The 20,078-nt window shown below is 36.3% G+C and overlaps 1 protein-coding gene across 5 annotated transcripts; it reads right to left on the minus strand.

The window, feature by feature from the left end:
* Positions 1-3,161: 3,161 nt before the first annotated feature.
* Positions 3,162-17,018, minus strand: LOC111384500 (translation initiation factor eIF-2B subunit beta). Of its 5 annotated transcripts, none has more exons than XM_023008807.1 (11): positions 16,940-17,018; positions 16,770-16,827; positions 16,538-16,692; positions 9,863-10,069; positions 9,489-9,618; positions 6,513-6,620; positions 6,294-6,396; positions 6,081-6,206; positions 4,069-4,262; positions 3,863-3,989; positions 3,162-3,484 (listed from the first exon to the last, which is right to left on the minus strand). In XM_023008807.1, the coding sequence occupies exons 2-10, from the start codon at positions 16,820-16,822 to the stop codon at positions 3,899-3,901; spliced, it is 1,167 nt and encodes a 388-aa protein (XP_022864575.1). In that variant the 5' UTR covers positions 16,823-16,827; positions 16,940-17,018; the 3' UTR covers positions 3,162-3,484; positions 3,863-3,898. The 5 variants fall into 5 exon arrangements, with proteins under 5 accessions (XP_022864575.1, XP_022864560.1, XP_022864567.1 ...); XM_023008792.1 differs by having other exon boundaries at positions 9,863-10,150; XM_023008799.1 differs by having other exon boundaries at positions 16,770-16,843; positions 16,940-16,970.
* Between the last annotated feature and the right edge of the window lie 3,060 nt (positions 17,019-20,078).

The following is a 20,078-nucleotide window of genomic DNA, read 5'->3' on the forward strand; positions in this document are numbered from 1 at the left end:
AGTTCTAGGCATGGACGTTGGGTTGAATATTTGCAAGTCTATTCATTTGTTTTAAAGCACAAGAAGGGCGTGGAGAACCAAGCAGCTGACGCGTTGAGTCGTCGTGTCTCCCTTTTGTCGATCATGAGTGTCAAAATCATTGGTTTTGAAAGGCTTAAGGAGGATTACGAGGCATGCCCAGATTTTAAGGATATCTTTCTCGATTTGCAAGGAGGACAATCAAACAGCACAGATGGCTTTCGACTTGAGAAGGGTTATCTCTTTCGAGCCAATAAATTGTGCATCCCTCGAACTTCAGTGCGAGATTTTATAGTGTGGGAAGTTCACGCGGGAGGGTTAGCCGGTCACTTTGGGCGTGATAAGACCATTGAGGAGGTTGAATGCCAATTCTATTGGCCTAGTTTAAAGAGAGATGTGGCTAAAATTGTTAGTGCATGTAACACTTGTCAATTGGCCAAACAGAAGAAGCAGAACACAGGCCTATACACTCCTCTCCCCGTCCCCAATTGTCCTTGACAAGACGTTAGTATGGATTTTGTGCTAGGACTGCCACGCACCCCAAAGAAGCATGATTCTATTTTCGTGGTTGTCGATCGTTTCTCGAAAATGGCTCACTTTATCCCCTGTAGCAAAACATCGGATGCATCCAAGGTTGCCATGTTATTCTTTAACGAGATTGTCAAACTGTATGGACTTCCCAAGACCATCGTGTCCGATAGGGACGTTCGCTTCACTAGCCATTTTTGGAGGACTTTGTGGCATAAGATGGGTACCAAATTAAAATTTTCTACAGCCTACCACCCTCAAACTGACGGTCAGACCGAAGTTGTTAATCGGAGTCTTGGTAACTTATTACGTTGTCTGGTCTGGAAGAACCTTCGAAATTGGGATTTAATCCTTCCAGTCGCTCAAATCGCGTATAATAGCTCCGTAAATCGTTCATTAGGTATGAGTCAATTTGAAGCCGTTCACGGATACAAGCCTAGGAAACCATTAGATCTCATCCCTATGTCCCCACAGGCTAGAGTGTCAGTATCAGCCGAAGCATTTGCACAACACCTTCGTGATTTGCACATTGAGATCAATAAACAACTTGAAGCTAGTAATGCAAATTATAAACTACAAGTTGATTTACATAAACGACATATTGAGTTTAATGTTGGGGATTACGTTATGGTTCGAATTAGATCAGAGCGGCGTCTACATGGACCCGCCTCCAAATTGCAAGCTCGTAGTGCTGGTCCTTTTAAAATTTTAAAGCAAGTTGATCCAAATGCATATATTGTCGACATTCCATCCCATATTGGTTACCACCATACTTTCAATGTTGAAGACCTTGTAGCTTATAAAGGCCATTTCATTCCCTCAGATGATCCCCTGTTACCTCCTTTTGTGGACCTTAATCCTAATTCTTTGGCCCCCTCTAACCCACTACCACCTCTCACAGCACACACAGATAAAATTGATGCTATTTTAGATGAAGAAACTGTGTTCACTAATGATGGAGAGGTTCAACGCTTCCTTGTTCGTTGGGTTGGTCGACCAGATTCTGATTGTGCATGGATCTCCAGGGAGACACTACAGCATTTGGATCCAGATTTGCTAGAGCTTTATCGGAGTTAGCAGGATCTTCCTTGGCCCAGATCGCCTCCCGTCCACCCGAGGGGCGTTGATGAGAACACCAGGTTCAGACCGCCACTGACGCATTTCTACAGACGCCGGAAGAAACTTGCCCAACCACTCAACTTATGGTTGGGAGATTGACGAGAGTCTACGATGATATATCCACTTGACAGGGTCGAGTTTTCTCCCACCCCGGGAGAGTTGATGAGGACATCATTATAGTCGGACTTTTATTATTGTTTCAGTATTTTAGTTAGACTTTTATTATTATTTCAGTTGGACTTTTATTTAAGTTTACGTATTTTAGTTAGGACTTAAATAATGGGCTTGGCCCTATATTTCTAGGTTTTTATTATTTAAACCTATCTTGATTTGTAATTTTGGGATGATGAATTTGATTGAATAAAAGTTTGGCTACAGCCCCGTTTCTCCTCTCTGTGTTCTTCCCCGGTTCCTCTCTTCTCTTTTCCTCACTTCCCCCTTCTTCTTTCTTTGTTATTTATACTACATCACCTGGCCCTTGCCAGTGCTGACTCCGGTGAGGTTCACGTAGTATAGGGATGGCAGTGTGAGTTTTTGAGGAAGTGGGGTGGTTTTGATGTTCTTGGGTTCAGCCACTGGTCCAACCAAAAAGTAATGGGACTTGAAGCTTGATAGCTAGTAGGAATTCAAACCCGAATTGAGTGATCCGGATTGTGAGAGTAATGACATTGAGCCCCTACACGCCAAATAACCCCTGGACGGCATTGACCTGGCCGAAGTTAAATTGATGCATCCAAAAGCGTTACTCGGCATGGCATTGTAGGCTAGCCGGACAATATCCAACAGGGTGACACACAGGAAAAGTTGTCAATAAGACTGGCTATATTCTCCTTTGCTATTTGCTTATTCTAGTATGACCTTGAGTCAAGATTGATCATTTCTCCAATGCATTTTTGACACCCAATATATGAAAAACAGTAATGTTATTCATAGTCAGCTACTATGATAGTAGTCACCTTATGTAGCATTTGTTATTTGAAATATTAGTTTGCTATTTGAGACAACAAAATACAGGAATTAATGACTTAAATGACAAGTTACATAAAATCACTACTGCAATAGCTGATAAATATCATTATTCTATGAGAAAATGCCAACATATCACATTTGCTAAGAGAAGGCGTGTCAAAAATAGAAGAGTAACTCCGAGGTCCTGTGACCACACACTTCACCAGTACTCCGGAGACCACCCCGAGCCCGGATCGACGCCCAGAAAAGGGGTAAAAGAATTACAAAATTGGGTATTGCAATCCTATCTTCAAAGCAGTAACCGGTTTTATCCTGATCGATTGGCTGCTAGAAACAAATTATTAGTTCTGAAAAATCTACTTTCCTGCAAAGATGATTGGGGAAAAAATAAAAATAATCAAACAAGATGGATCATACTACTTTTTTTCTATTTTTGCGAGTGTCCTTTCACCTTGCTAAATAATACAGTTGACTCTTTCTAATTGAAGCCGTCTGCAATTAACTTTCAGCAAGATTTCACCAAAAGCTGGGGAAAATAATATCTTTCCATATGCAAATATAGAAACTTAACAACCAAACATCCTACACAAGTTTTTCGACAATGCAAAATGATTCCAAAATTTCATATGCCAATACAACTCTGGACAATTTTGTGCATGAAGGACACTATTTCACCATCATTATAGAATTCAACTACATATAAAAATGTAAAGACTGATTTTGTTTCAACAATGCACTTCATCGCAATCAAAAGGATAAAAAACCTCCATCCATTTTCTCTTTATACGGGACATGTTCTTATCCATAACCGCAGCTTCTGACAGGCATCTACTACCACAAGCTCAAAACCCTATTCAAAGAAAAGAAAAAAGAATCAAGCAATGTCCCTATGAAGAGCTGTACAACTCGATCAAGATGATTATCAGGAAACTTAAATAGAAAAGAAGAATATAAGAGGAGAAAAAACATCGCACAATTTAGGTAAAACTTATTACTAGGAATATACATAATGGAAGAATGTAATTTGGGCTCCAGAAATACATAACGATGATTGCTGAGTTTCGAAACTGATTGGCTTCTGCTAGTTGAGCAATTTAATTTATATGAAAGCCTGATTGCTGATTTTTAATATTCGTATAAAACATTTAATCTCTTTTTTTCATTTCAGAGCATGGAAATTCAGGTAGTTTGGTTTTTGACATAATTGGTATAGGAGAAAGACTTTTACCAACATGTTTAATAAACAGATGTAGTTAACTGCATTTCAAGAGGCCGATCTCCGTCGCACTACTAAATCATCGGCAGAGTAATAATCAGCAAGGAGTCGGTACATGTATGAAGGATTGTGCCCACCTCTGCAATAATGAGAAGCAATGCATTCAAGAGTCGGCATCTTCTCTAGGTAATCTATATTTCTTGGTGATGTAAACTTACGTGTCTGTAATAAATAAGCTAACGAGATTCGGTGGAACATAATCAAATGCAGGATTAACAACATGAAGGAGAGGTGAACCAGAGCGACATCCAAAATCCAAACAATCTGAAAATTCTCCAAAGTCCAGCAGCTCGGATGGGGATTTCAGCTCATTCAGTAAGACCTCTGGGTTATGTGGGTACAGAGGACACAACTGCATAATTGAAGAAAGGTTCTGATAAAGCAGATAGAATTAAATAATGTATTACCCTGAGAATCTAGAGATGCACACAATATTCAGTGATGCTAAGGACGCTTGAGACACTGGACAAGTAGTGTGTCAATACAGTTGTCAACATCAACATCGGTAGAGAGTTAATTTAGAACTCAGACACCGTCTGCACTTACTGAAAATGATAGGTAACATAACAGTGCATGTCAAACTTCAAAATAATTTTTTGATACAACCTACAACATATATTCACTTGTATGTTTCGATCAAGAAACCGCAAACATATTATTGCTGGAGGCCTAAACCATCATCTCAAATTACAATTTCACAGGATTCTTCATTCTCTTGTAGACAAATTGCTCTCCTTTTCACTGATATAAAATGGCACTTGAAATTCCTTTAAGAGTACTGCAATCATAATTATAAAGTAAATAAAACAGCTATTAAGTCATTTGGTTAACGACATATTATGACAATTTTAATTAAAAATGAACAAAATATTTCCCCAAGCCAACATTTGCTCAATTGCAACTGTAACTTCTACCTGATTAAAGAGAAGCATGACATAGCATGGCAAAACTGCTTGTTAAAACTAAAGAGGTATTATATTATACAGGGACAAATATAGGGAACAATCATTTTAATTCCCTATTCAGTACATTTACCATACACAAAAGGGCAATGAAAGAGCTAATGCCGAGTTTTGTATTCTTGGGACTACTCTCAATCAGAAATCTTGCATGCCTTACTCGAGTATGGTGCTCTCTTGGCTGGTTTCCCATAGGAGGATTAATACCTGTTATGTCCTATCCTCTTTCTAAGTATTGATCACTTTATTGTTACACCATCATGTTGCTAGATTTTTACATTGCAGCTTATTAAGAGAAGAAGATTTAGAATGGGTTATGCTGAATGGTGCACTGGGATATCAAAAAAAAAAAAAAAAAAACTGTTGGTTTTAGCTCACAGAAGTTGGTGAAATACGGAGAATTGTGGTGTTGACTTTTTTTGGGTAGTTTGAACAAAAAAGAGAGATTACAGGAAAGAGCAAGGCCCTCCCATTCTTGTGGCTTATACATCGAGAAGTTTAAAGAATTCCCTTTATTTTACGTGCTGATTGGAAGAAAGTGAATATTCTTGATTATATTTTTTAACTCATTTTCTTATATTTTGAGAGCATTCCTTCTCTTGATGTCTGTATTTTATATCACGATTAACAAAATTATATTTCTCACAATAATAAAAAGTTACAGATTGATTATCCAGTAACAACATAATGAATAATATCCTTAACCAAAGATGCATATAGTTTAAAAGATTGTGCAGGGCAGATGAACAATTAGTAAGCAGACTAGCACAAGAGGTTGTAGAAAAAGGAACCACAAAGACGGAATTCAGAAAACCACAAACTATACATATGATAGCTGAATCTGGATATCAAGAGAAGGCTATACGAACATTCAGTAGAGATTAGTTTGCTACTGTAACACATCTTCCTACATATTCAAGTTTTACTTAATTCAAATTTAGGAATTTTTTTTAAAAATTAAAATTTAGTTTTTACTAGTTTAGAGCTCAAAGTCTTATATTCTCATGTAAACTGAAAATTTAACAAAGGATCCTCCTAGCACAAGAACAACATCAGGTAAGAATACAGTAGCCACATTCTATTTAATGGCAATTTCTAGCAATCCAATACTGTTCCAAGACCTTTATTTCTTTCACGGAACAATCAATATGATTGGCTTCAAGTTATGCACCTCAAAAGTTCGGAGGTTAGAGTCTATGATGCCGAAATACCTTGTGAACGCCAGCGAGTACGACAAAAGGGACAGCATGCCTTTGAGCTGCTAGGGCCACCATATTCATCCCCACTGGAGCTATAACCCCACCATTGGCCATTACAGCATGTGCGCCAACAATAACCTTTAGATGGGAATATCGGGTCAACGACAAAATTAGTTTAGAAAATTTCAAAAAGTTGAAATGAAAAATGCTGCAATAGTCGCATACCATGTTGACTCGGGAAATCATTGCAAAAACTGCAGAATCAGTAATAATTGTAGTCTGTAGTCCCCTTGCAGCCAGTTCTTTTGCGAGAGCATGTCCCTGATATCTAATACGAACCAAGCAACATGAAGAAGAAATGGTATGAGAAGAGGAAAATCTTCCATAATATGTGTAACCTAAACAAACTCCCTTTGCCACAATATAACCAAGTACATACAGTACCTTGGCGCTCCCTCCGCAACAAAAACTCTGAATGATCTCTTTTTCTCCTTCGCAGCGCATAGGAATTCTGTTACTGTTCTTGAGCTTCCTAAAGTCAAGATAACCTCACTGTGCAATAGCCACGATCAGATAGTTTTATTGGTTTGAATAAGTACATCATATACCAAAAAATGCAGAAACAGACAGTTATGGAATAATAGAAGAAAGGCAGGTATTCTTAGTCCCACAGATGCTTTATTGTATACATTAAGTTTACAAGAACTAGTGCGGCTTCTAATTGCTATATGGTATCAAGGTTTTACTGTGAGTCCTTATCTTTTTTGCTTATTAAAGAGCTTACAAGACATATCCAAGATGAGGTCCTTGGTCTATGTATTACGCCGATGACATTGTTCTAGTTTATAAGACTTCTTAAGGGGTAAATAGTTAGTTAAACTTTGGAAGATCACTGTGGAATCAAAATTTTTAGCTTATAGGGAACTAAGATAGTTGAAGGTAAGATTTAAATGATATGCTAGTGAACTCTTCAAAAGCTTAAAGATCAAGTGGTTCAATATGGTATCGGAGCACCCAAAGGTCCTTGTTCAAGTCTTGCCACTACCTAATTATATAAAAAATGTTCACATGTTAGGTATTGATGGAGAAAATGTATTCTGTCTACATGTGATTGGACATGTTGAAGACAAGTTTTAAATAACATAAAAGTATAGGAATACAGATGATAACTGTGTCATAATAAAGAAGCACGAGGCAGAAAAGTAATTATATTAAGTATTTCAAGTCAACTATAGAGAATCATAACTTGAGTATACGTATCACATAAGGTGGAAACAGGTTGGAGTACACAAGAGTTTGGATGAAATAGGATACCAATCAAGTTAAAAGTGAAATTCTAGACCAAATTAACAATGCTGTTACGATACCAAGTATGGGTCATTAAAGGACAAAATACACCCAAGATCAATGCAACACCTATGTAAATGTTAAAATAGATATGTTGCATGCTAGAATGACTCAAATTTGAAATAAGAACATATCTTAACGGCATATGACGGCACCAAATGATAATAAGTTTAGAGAGCTCTTTCCCCGTTTTCCCGTTCTGCTTGCTAGAAAAGCAATACGTGGAAGGGATAAAAAGAAGAGAATGAAATGACAAAACCGATTCATGATGTCAACCCCTAGTAGGATATTAACTCTTCCCATATATACATTATATGCCCCTCTCCAACATGGATCCCAGAAAATTGAAAAACTACCTGATATAGGAAAACAACAGCTAGATGGTAAGATAGCTCCGAGATGCAACATACAACAATCAACCCTAAAAATCACTCTTTCAATGCCTAGCTACTTCACCAATTATTAGGAAGGAAGCGGCACATATACAGTTGGGAAAAATAAATAATCCCAAACTTACCTTATTAAAATTAGCTAATCAATTATTATGTTCCTTAATCAATCACAAATATGTGTTTAATAATATTGATATAAATAATCATCCAGCATGTTTACTTAGAGGCATGCGAGGTGTACAGACCAGACTTCATAGACCTCTTACAGAGGTCTCACAATGGAGGTGGGGTCGGAATTTTTTTTGTCATTTTTTATTACATTGGATCCCTCGTGAGGCCGAGGCATGTGAGGCTTCTAGTTTTCTTCTATGAAAGCAATTTTGTACACCGAGAATTGTTCGTTTACTTTCCATACAACTCGTACATGTAATGTGTCTATATACCACATTTATCTATAATTTACTTTAGACGAGCTCGGTCAACAGCAAATATAAAAGGTTTATGAAAATATTGGGATACTCTAAAACTTTGAAAAAGGGAGTTTGTGAAAACTTAACCTTCAGTAAAAGGGAGAAACCTGACACTTTGTGGTTCAGTTGAAAAATATCACTTGACTACACCGTCAATTGATTTCCCCAGCATATGTGACTACCTCTTGACCATCTCTACCAGTCTAATTCAGTTTATCATATGAAAGTATTGAAATGGGATGTGTTGAAGACGGAGTAGAGGTTATGTAACGCAATTGATAAACACATATTTCATATGGGACTATTCAAAGGTTAAAAAGGTATCAACAAAATATTTTGCCCAGAATGTTACACTCAGGCTCCATGTAAAGAAAGATATTGTCAACATCAAGGTTACTTATATAGCCATGTTACGAAATTGATTCTTATTACATCAACAGGATATATGATATCATTACTTACTGCATTCACTAGAATATCACAGAACGATGCAAAGTGCAAATCTAGAAGTCAACCAGGGCCATTATAAAATCCGGATTCATGCCAGCCTCATAGTAAGGCAAACAAAGAAGCCTCAACATCACATTCAGAATTGAATACAATAGTATAATTGTCTATAGTTATAATTTCCAAAATCAATATCACGTTCAAATCAGAAGTTTTAAAAGGACTAGAAATGTACTTATCACGTAAATGAGGCTTAATGAGTTGTTTATTAAATTAAAATTAAGAATTCAAGCTTGTTAAATCCAGATAATGAGCTGAGAGTAAAAATCTACTTGTCCGAAAAGAACACTTAGGAGGCAAAGAGTGACCTTCCCAAAGGATGCTCCCTCAATCCACCACAACAAATTAAAACCCCGGATTAAATACACAACGCTACTTTGGTATCATCTGATAATAACAACCTAAATGTGAGCAAACTTCCAACTCAAACTCACTTGAGTGTCAAGAACTTAACCTTTTATGTATGCTAGTAAAAATGCTAGAACTAAATTTCAATATAAAACAATATAACAAGATCACAGTTTTGACTTGATTGCCACAGCCAAGCAAAGGCATAATTTTGAGATGTCATAAGCAGTGATTACTTTAAAACCAATGACACAAGCACAACAAATTATTACAAAATCCTTGAAGACATTCAAAAAAAGCAGACAAGAAATTTACACGAATGTGTAATAATTCTGATAAAGTTTCTTGGAACATACTTTTGGTGTATATGCTCAACTGCCTGTTCAGCAATTAGTTCATGGCAAGTAGAAATGTCTTGAATGAGTTCATTAACTGCCTCGATGACATTATGCTTGAGCTTCCGAGTCTTCAAATTCTTATCAGCAGCTGAAGGAAATAGAGCAATAATCATCAACACATAAGAGATTAAAAATCAACATGCTAAATGATTTGTTTTCATGCTACATCAAACTGAATGAACGACGAAGAATGCATCCTCAACCACCATTAGCCACATTTATGAGGAAAAAACTAATGCTCAAATCCTACGACAATGAAACACTCCAAGTATTAGTCACAGTTTTAGGAACTGATTGAAGAAGATTCTAAATGATAAATGCTAAGAGCATACATTTGCTTTTTCCTTCAGAATCACCCCCAGAAGAAGATGTCTGAGGCACAGCGGTTGAGTGAGGCATGTCCTCAAGAAGAGTCTGCAACGAAGGTGGTCTCAGAGTGCTTCTAGCAGCAGCTGCTACAGCAGTAGCTGAAAGGGCTGGATGATCATCTTGATCCACATCATCTTCATTGTCACTTTCTGCTGACAAACTTAATCCACCTACAGCAGCTGTAGTGAGAGAAAGATCTTCTTCTCGTATGATATGTAGAACACGTCTCACGATATTACCGACAGCTAGCTCTGAAATCATAGTCATGCTACATTATCCAGAAAGTAAAGCAGAAAGAACAGAGAAGCTAAAGGGAATTAGTTGATGTTTTAACAGTTGAATATAGCTTAAGAATAATCCCCAAACTACAATAATGTGTGCGCTTTCTTACAGTCTTTTACAAGTGAGCTCAAGTGGCTTCAGTCAAGAGAAACTACTTTTGGATTCTTCATGTCGTAACCTCCAAATAATTGACCCATAATATTTAACAGAATTCGTCGTCAATGATCCTTGATAGGATAATTGTAAAATAAATGAAAATAAAATGCGTCTCAGACATGAGGTATATGTGTAAAATAGTAAGAACTATTTAAACAATGAAGCATTCTGGAATTCGGGTTATTTGGTTGTTGTAACATAATTTCTGCTTGTTCCCAAAGTTATTCATATTTAGTCAAGCCTTTGTGATAGCTTATACACTAAACATTGGTCACAATACCATGGAATTCTGCTTCAAACATGCTTCATTTCAGATTGTTGGTTATGTCCGGTAGCCTCTTTAGTCTTATTCAATTCCACTTAGTGGTCATCACATGGCCTATGCAATGAAATTCCTACAATTTTTGATATATACGACTCAACTTATACACAAAATCAACTCATTTGGTATGCCATTTTAAAATTTGTACAATCGGATGTAACTTCAAATAAATTCGTTTTAGTTAATGTCTAATAGGGCTATTTTACCTGTACAGTTGTAATTCTGTTGCTGTATTTATATAGACAGTTGAATCTCTTGTAACCAATTGAGTTCATTTTCCTAATACACATCGGATTCATTTTAATTCTCTCTCTAGTTCAATATGGTATCAGAGCTTTCCGCTTCCGAATTCTTCCTCTCACGAGCTTGATACTTGGTTCCAATCTATGATGCTCGGACTCGAGTACGAGTAAGTATCTAAATCTTGGATCTTTTATTTTCTAAAATATAGGATATGGAAACATGACTAAAAATAGTACAAATTTTGGACACGGTACGTGGATACATTTTTCAAACAATTTTTTTCTTGAAGAAATTTGTATGAAAAAAGTGAAATAATAATTATGTGACAAATTGTTAAATGATAGAACGTCACCTAAAACTATCTAAAATTTATACTAAAATAATAAGTTTTTGTTATAATATATGCTTTCAAAAATTAATATTAAGTTTAAGATTTTTTTAACATATTTTAATTGTTTTTTGATAATTATTTCAATAAATAAAAATAAATGGGCTAAATGAAGTCATAAATACAGGTCTATATGCATAGAATTAAAAGTCCATTATTAACCTAGAAGCCCAATAAAAGTCCAATTATTAACCTTGGTCATTATTTTCCATTCGCTCTCTCTCTCTTCGACTCTCTCCCTTCTCTCTGCTCCAGAGGCTCTACCTACTGCAACCACTTCGCCTCCTCCGGTTGAGCCGCCTGAGACTTCGGAGAGCGGAAACGAGAAAGAAGGGAGAAAAAAAAAAGAAGAAAGAAGAAAAAGGGAAAACCTTGCCATGTCCGGTCGAACAGCTCCGTGTCCGCCCCATATTTCATACCCGGTCGGAATAAAGAGTCCGAGCAACACAGGTTCCAATCATCTTCATCAATCGAGATTTGTTACCTGTGCTTCAGTCCTTGTTTTTGAAAATCCATAGCGACAAATCCATTGATGCAATTGGACAATTCTTCTTCGTTGGTGAGCAATTATTATACGTTGGTGAACAATTCCGCCATTGATGATAGTTCAAGTCTTGACTATCTCCATCATTTAGACAGTCCAAGTCTTGTCCTGGTTTCACAACAGCTGACCAGTGACAATTATGCATCTTGGAGCAGAGCTATGGTGATAGCCATGTCGGTAAAGAAAAAGCTAGGTTTTAACAATGAATCTATCCCAAAACTAAAAGGTAATGATGCTCTCCTTAACCCATGGACTCGCAATAACAACATTGTTATTTCGTGGATCCTTAGCTCCGTATCTAAGGAGATATCGACTAGTCTTATATATGCTACTTCTACTCAAGAAATCCGGGAAGATCTCAAAGAGAGATTCCAGCACAGAAATGGGCCATGCATTTTCAGTTAAGGGGTGAATTTATGAATCTTACTCAAGCTCAACTCACTGTTGGTGCCTATTTTACTAAGTTGAAGACTATTTGGGAGGAACTTAGTAACCAAAGGCCAGTTTGATCAGGTGGAAAGTGCACTTATGGAGGTACCAAGGCTCTAGCTGATCACTATCAGACGAGTATGTTATGTCTTTCTTAATGGGATTCCATGATTCAATTACTCAAACTCGTAGCCAACTATTACTCGTGGAGCCTATTCCACCTATCAATAAGGTTTTTGCACTCATTTCTCAAGAGGGACATCAGAGAAATGTAAATACCATAACTGGAACTTCTGTCAGCAATAATCCCATGGCTTTTTCTATAAAAACAGAGGGTAACCAATCTAACAACAGTCAATATTCTGGCACGGGACAGAAGAAGGAATGTTCACTTTACGCCTATTGTATTTTTAATGGGCATGCCGTAGATAAATGCTACAAAATTCATGGTTATCCTCCCAGCTACAAATCAAAGCAAAGGCCTAAATCTTCAAGCTAGGTCACATGCCACAGCAAATCAGGCTTCAAATTCTTCTGCTGATCATCAAGGGAATGTTGGCGACTTTGTTCAAACCTTGAATCCAAACCAATATCAACATTTGTTGGCTATGCGAATTCTCATATGACTTCGGCCAAGGCTAGTACTGAAACTGATATGACAGCTACACACACATCAGGTACCAGCTTATCTGTTTCCCTTTAGCCAATTCTCCATTCTCCTAGATACTGGATAGTAGACTCGGGTGCTACAAGTCACATATGCTTTGATTAGTTTTTGTTTCGAACCATGGTTCCCATTCCAAACTCCTTTGTGACCCTTCTCAATAATAATCGTATTCCTATTCAATTCTCTGGATCTATCAAACTCATACCATCATTGATGCTACACGATGTCCTTTCCACAATTCCAATTTAATTTGCTCTCTGTGAGCTTTTTAACCAGGAACTCCTGTTCATGTCAGATTTCTTATAGATTATTGTGTTGTTCAGGAAATGCCCAATTTGAAGACGATTGGCATGGGTAATTTAGTCCATTGTGACACATGGAGTCCATATCACATACCAACACATTACCAGTATTTTCTGACTTTGGTGGATGATTGCACTAAGTTTACATGGGTTAATCTAATGAAACAGAAGTCAGATGTAAGTTTCGTCATACCTAAGTTTTTCTCCCTCATTGAAACTCAATTTAGCAAGGTCATTAAGAGATTCAGGTCTGATAAAGAGCCTGAACTCCAGTACACAGATTTCTTCGATGCCAAAGGGATATTGCACCAATTTTCGTGTTGAACAACATGAACAAAATTCGGTGTTGAAAAGGAAACATCAACACCCGCTCAATGTGGCTCAAGCACGTTTCATTCAATCTCATGTCCCTATTAAGTTTTGGAGGGAGTGTATTTTGACTGCGGCCTACTTGATTAACAAGACTCCAACACCTGTAACATGGGACACCTTACCAAAGTCTTTATAATCTGCTTGTTGATTATAACTACCTCAAGCCAAACAGGTGTTTGGCTACCTACATTTTGCTCCCACATTGCCCTTTCGTGAACGAAATTTCATCATCGGGCTATTGCATGTATATTTGTTGGGTATCTAAGGGTATACCCTTTATGACATTGCCTCAAAAACTTTCTTTGTTTCTTGTGATGTAATTTTCCATAAGAACTTGTTTCCCTTTCAATCGATTCCTCACCCCACAGACATTGTGGATCCATTTCCATACTTGGTTTTACCTATAACATCTTGTGACTTACCTACTTCTGAAGCTACTACCTCCAGCCCAAGTCCCATTAATGATCATAATGTATCTGCTCCTAACATAGCTTCAACTGTTAAGAAGACTTCCAGGGTCACTAAACCTCCCTCTTATTTGCGAGATTAATACTGTAACTAGCTGTCCCATACATCTCAAACCGACTCTACGTCCCCGTATCCCTTGGAAAAATACATTTCCTATGTCACCCTTTCTTCTTCTCATTGTGCTTACCTCCTAGATGCTCTTCCAACTATGAACCACAATTTTTTCACCATGCTGTAAAATTCCAACATTGGAAGGATGCCATGTCTACTGAGTTGGAAGCTATGGAATCAAATAACAATGAGTCTATTCAGTCACTGCCAAAGGGAAAGCATTTTATCGGTTGCAAATGGATTTACAAAATAAAATATAATTCCGACGGTACCATTGAGCGATACAAAGCTTGTTTGGTGGTTAAAGGACACACGCAACAAGAAGGCTTGGATTTTATTGAAACCTTTTCTCATGTTGCAAAGTTAGTAACTATTAAACTACTTCTTGTCATTGTTGCTGTAAATGGTTGGCCTCATTCAACTTGACATCAATAATGCATTTTGAATGGTGATTAAACTTCCTTTGGGCTATTTGAAACAAGAGCAGATTGATAATCAAGGGGAGAAACTTGTTTGCCTGTTGCATAAGTCGATTTATGGTTTAAAACAAGCCTTAAGACAATGGTTCTCAAAACTTTCCCAAGCTCTTGTTCTTTATGGTTTCAGTCAATCCAAATCAGATTATTCTCTTTTCACAAAGGGTAGCAATTCTTCCTTTGTTGCTTTACTAGTGTATGTTGATGATATTATCATTAGTGTCTCTGACTTGAATGCCATTGAGGGATTATAACAGTTTCTCCACAGCCAATTGAAGCTCAAAGACCTTGGTTCTTTAAAATATTTTCTGGGTTTGGAAATTGCCAAGTCTACAAAGGGGCTGTTTTTATCTCAGCACTATTACACTTTATAGCTGCTTGAAGATTATGGTTTTCTTGCTTGCAAGCCTTCCTCTTTGCCTATGGATCCAAAGGCTAAACTCAGCTCATTTGAAGGTGATCCTCTTGTTGATGCCTCTTCTTATAGGAGGTTAGTTGGTTGCTTCTTGTACCTCACCATATCTCGGCCAGACATCACATTCGCAATGCACGAACTCAGTCAGTTTGTATCTGCTCCTTGACAACCTCATCTAGATGTAGCACATCATCTCCTTCGATATTTGAAAGCAACTGTTGGACAAGTTTATTTGTCTCCTCTTCATCATCATTCCAACTCAAAGACTTCCCTAATGCTGACTGGGGCTCTTGTCTAGACTCCCGTAAATCCGTAACAGGTTTTTGCATATTTCTTGGAAAGGCAAGAACGGTCTATGTTGTACAAGCGACTCATATAGAGTGGAATACAGGTCTTGATCAAATGGGCTGATGCAGGGGGGGGTGCGGAGCTGAATGGAATGAGAGGAGCGGAGCACATCAAATAGAATGGAGTGGAGTGACCTTATGCAAGTTTAATTCACTATTTGATTGTTAAGGACGCTGAATGAGTTGGGGGTGCGGGGGCAACGCCCCCGCGGTACGGTACAGGGGTATTTCCTGTACGGGCCTTAAAGTCTTATATGACCCGGACTAGGGTTAGTATAAATAATATGTTTTAACCCTATTATTCACTACTAAATAAAGACGCCGAACCACGTAAATTCTTGTGATTTTCTTTTTCATCTCCTTAATATTGCGTATAAAATCCAACAGTCTACCATTTCGCACTCATCTGCAGAGGCAGAGTATCACGCCCTTGCTTCAACAGCTAGTGAAATAATTTGGCTTCATCAACTACCGGCAAATTTCCATGTTTCAGCTCCTGGACCAGCTTTGCTAATCTGTGATAATTAGGATGCATTTCACATAGCCACAGATCCCACATTCCATGAGCGTACGAAGCATATCGAAATCGATTGCCACTTTGTACGGGATAAGATCGCAAAAGGCTTCATCAAACTTCTCCCTATTCGCACTCAATATCAGTTTGAAGATGTTTCTACTAAGGCATTACCCGCTGCTTCCTTATTTCCTCTACTATCCAAGATGGCCACTCGCAACATTCATCGGCCACCTTGAGGGGAAGTAATAGAGCTATTACCTGTACAGCTGTAATTATTTTTACTAGTACACCTGTAATTTTGTTGCTGTATTTATATAGACAGTTGGAACTCTTGTAACTAATTGAGTTCATTTTCCTAATACACATCGGATTCAATTTAATTCTCTCTCTAGTTCAATATTGGTGGAAATTTAGTCACATAATTCCTAACTGAAACTACTTAAGCACCCACCCACGCACTGCAGTCAGAATTATTCACTAAGCCGAATGAACAAACTTAGGGAAAACACTGTATCCGAGTGTATATATGCAAGCATTAATATTAAAATGATTTATCAAATTAAAACTTTTTTGAAGATACAGATAAAAGAGTTGCTTACCCACAGGATTGGCGTCTATGAGCTCCTCTCCGACAGCTTTAACGGCCTCAATGAGAGCGTCCGCTTGGTTAGTGTGGGGCAGTCTTTTCTGCGATATGAACGACCGGAGCACTTCCGCTGTTAACTTCGCCGTGGCCTTCGACCCCTCAATTTTACTGTAAAAATCAAAGAACGTGAGTGGAAGTGTAAGAGTAATTGTTCTTTTACAGCTTTGATTAACTACAATCGGTACCGCTTTTTGAGCTTGATTAAGAATTCATTTACGAGAGAATTGACCTCTGGCATGATTCCTGCAACAAAAAATACCTGAACAAGTGAATTTTTTAGGTTATGAAATTGGGAAATTTGTGGCGTTTGACGAAATTAGGGGTTTTTTTATTATTAGGTATTGAATAGAAAAACCTGTGAACGATGTAATTGGATTGGTCCTTTAGAGCGTTTCCTCACCATTTTTTTCAAAGAACACAGGAGAGAATCTAATGCACCGGATTCTTAAAAAAATAAAAAAAATTGAAGAATGACGTTGATATCATTTTAACAACACATTCTTTTAATAAAATAATATTTTACCTAAATTTAAAATTTTTCCTTATTTTTTAACAAAGCATTCTCATCAATATACTATTCAGAAATACATTTTTTTGAAAACTAGTCGCTATCACTTGCGTTGCACGAGTTTTGTATTTATTGTATTTTTATTAGTATATGAATTTTAGGTTTTTTGGAAAAGTTTTTGAAACAATATCTAAAAATATTTTCATGATATAGGAAAATACTTGTAAATTATTTTTACAATAGCATAATCGTATGTTATCTAGAAAAAATATGCTTTTATATTTCATACTTGAATAAGAAATATAAAAATTATTTTGCTTGCATTTTTTGATGGTGTTGATATGATTGAATTGAATGTGAAGATTATATTTCTAAATTTTGTAATTCAATATTGTAAAATTGAAAAAAAAAACTCTCCGCAGAGTGTGGAGAGAGTTAAACTAAGTGCGGAGTAAAAAATAAAAAAATGTGGAAGAGAAAAAAAAAATCTCCGCACAGTGCGGAGAGAGTTAAACCATGTGCGGAGAGTTGGAAAACTCTTCGCACAATACCTAGTGTATAAAAAAATCTCCGCACAGTGCGGAGAGATGACAAACTAACTCTCCGCACAGTACGGAGAGCAAAAAAAAACTCTCCGTATAGTGCGAGAGTGTTAATCTCTTCGCACAGTGCAAAGAGTTGGTCCGCATCATAACAAAACTCTCCACAGTGCGGAGAAAAAAATTCTCCATACAGTGGGTAGAGAGTTGAATCATGTGCAGGGTAAAAAAAAGTGTGGAGAAAAAAAACATCTCCACAAAGTGCGAGAGAGTTGGATCATGTGTAGAGAGTTGGCAAACTCTTTGCATAGTGCGAAGTAAAAAAAACTCTCGCACAGTGCGGAGAAGTGACAAACCACCTCTCCGCACAGTACAGAGAGAAAAAACTCTCCGCATAGTGCAGAGAGTTGTTTTCAAATTCTTTACTTACAAGTCAAATTTCAAGATTGTAAATTTTTTCGTATATACAACGAAACAGAATCGCAAAACATAGCTCAAAATCAATTATGTCTTCTTGAAATTCCAGTCACAACTCAATTTTTGAGCATGCAAATCATATTTACGGTGTTGAAAAAGAACTTTCTCGTGATTCATAAAAGAAAACAATATGTAAGTTGTGCAAAAAATTGAATATTGATAGTACCATGGCATTGTTTTCACAAATGGAGGCTTCAGGGTACCACCCAAATTCAATATTTTACACTTGCTTGATAACAGCTCTTGGACATTAGAAGGGGATATGCAATTTTCAATGAAATTATACTTTCGGGTTGTAATCCAAAAAACCAAAGTGTTCAATGCATTGCTCAAAAGTTGTTTGAGAAAATGTCTCTTGGAATTTGCAGGTAAAGAATTATCGAGAGTTTTTGTTTTTCTCTTCACACTGTGCAAAGAGATAGTTTTTCATCTTTCCTCACTTTGAGGAATCTTTTTTTTTGCTCATATGCGGAGATTTTTTTTGTCTCATGGAGTTTATATATACTAAAAAAATTATTTTTTTTATGTTGTTGACATGATGCGTATGTGGAAGAATATTTGTTAATCATCATAAAAAAAATTCTTCACAAAATGCAAAAAAAAAAAAATGCATAATAAATCTTCTTATTACGCTAATATAATTATAATAATTTTTTTTTTTACAAATAATATAAAAAAATCATTCTTATTTTCAACAAAAAAACACATATAAAAATTAGCAATTTCATAACCACTTTTTTTTTTGAATTCTTGGAAATAAAATTATAAAAAAGGAAATAATATTGAATTACAACATTTAATACTTAAGAAATTCAATATTAAATAAATTTTATACATTTACAACAAATTATAAATTCATATGTGCAGCTTACCGTATTTGCAGACGGCCTACCGTATATACAGCTTACCGTATATACCACCTACCGTATATACCACCTATCGTATTTGCAACTTACCACATTTTCAGCCTACTGTATTAGCAAAGAACTTACCGTATTGCATCTTACCGTATTTGCACATTGCTGTATATGCGGCCTACTGTATTTTCAACTTACCGTATTTGCAACCTACCATATTTACAAATAACTTACTGCATTTTTCACCTTACCGTATTTGTAACTTACCGTATATGTTGTCTACCATATTTGCAGCTTACTGTATTTTTATATATCGATTTTTGTACATTCACTTATCAAACTGAATTTAAAAAAAAAATTTAGATTTTTATTTTTTTCAACATAAGCATAAAATAAATATTAAATATATATGAAGCACAAAATATAAATGTATATGAATATGGTGCTCAATCTTCAATTTTTCAATATTGAATTACACAAAATTTAGAAATATAATCTTCACATTCAACTCAATTATATCAACACTATCAAAGAATACAAGCAAAATAATTTGTATAATCTCATATATTTCTTATTCAAGTATGACATATACAAGTATATTTTTTTCTAGATGACACAATACTGTTATACAATTGTAAAAATAATTTGCAATTATTTTCTTATATCATAGAAATATTTATAGATATTGTTTCAAAAACTTTCCAAAAAACTAAAATTTATACACTAATAAAAATACGATAAATGCAAAATTCGTGCAACGCACGTGACAGTCACTGTGTGGAGAGATTCTTTTTTTAAACTTCGCACTATACGGAGTGTTTGGCAACTCTCCGCACTGTGCGAAGTTTTTTTTTCTTTTTTACTCCTTACTGTATGGAGAGTCCACACTTTGTAAAGACAGTGTCAGCATAGAATGCCATCTCTCCACACTGTGCAGAATTTTTTTTTTTATTTCGCACTGTATGGAGAGTTGGCAAACTCTCCGCACTATGCGGATAGTTTATTATTATTATTTTTAAAGCTCATATGCGAAGAGTTTTTTTTTCTCATGACAGTTTATATTTATTAAAATTGTTATTATTTTTTTAATACTAGTGGCATGATGTGTGGAAG

The sequence above is a fragment of the Olea europaea genome, chromosome 3 (genome assembly GCF_002742605.1).
Source record: "Olea europaea var. sylvestris chromosome 3, O_europaea_v1, whole genome shotgun sequence".
Taxonomy (NCBI): domain Eukaryota; kingdom Viridiplantae; phylum Streptophyta; class Magnoliopsida; order Lamiales; family Oleaceae; genus Olea; species Olea europaea.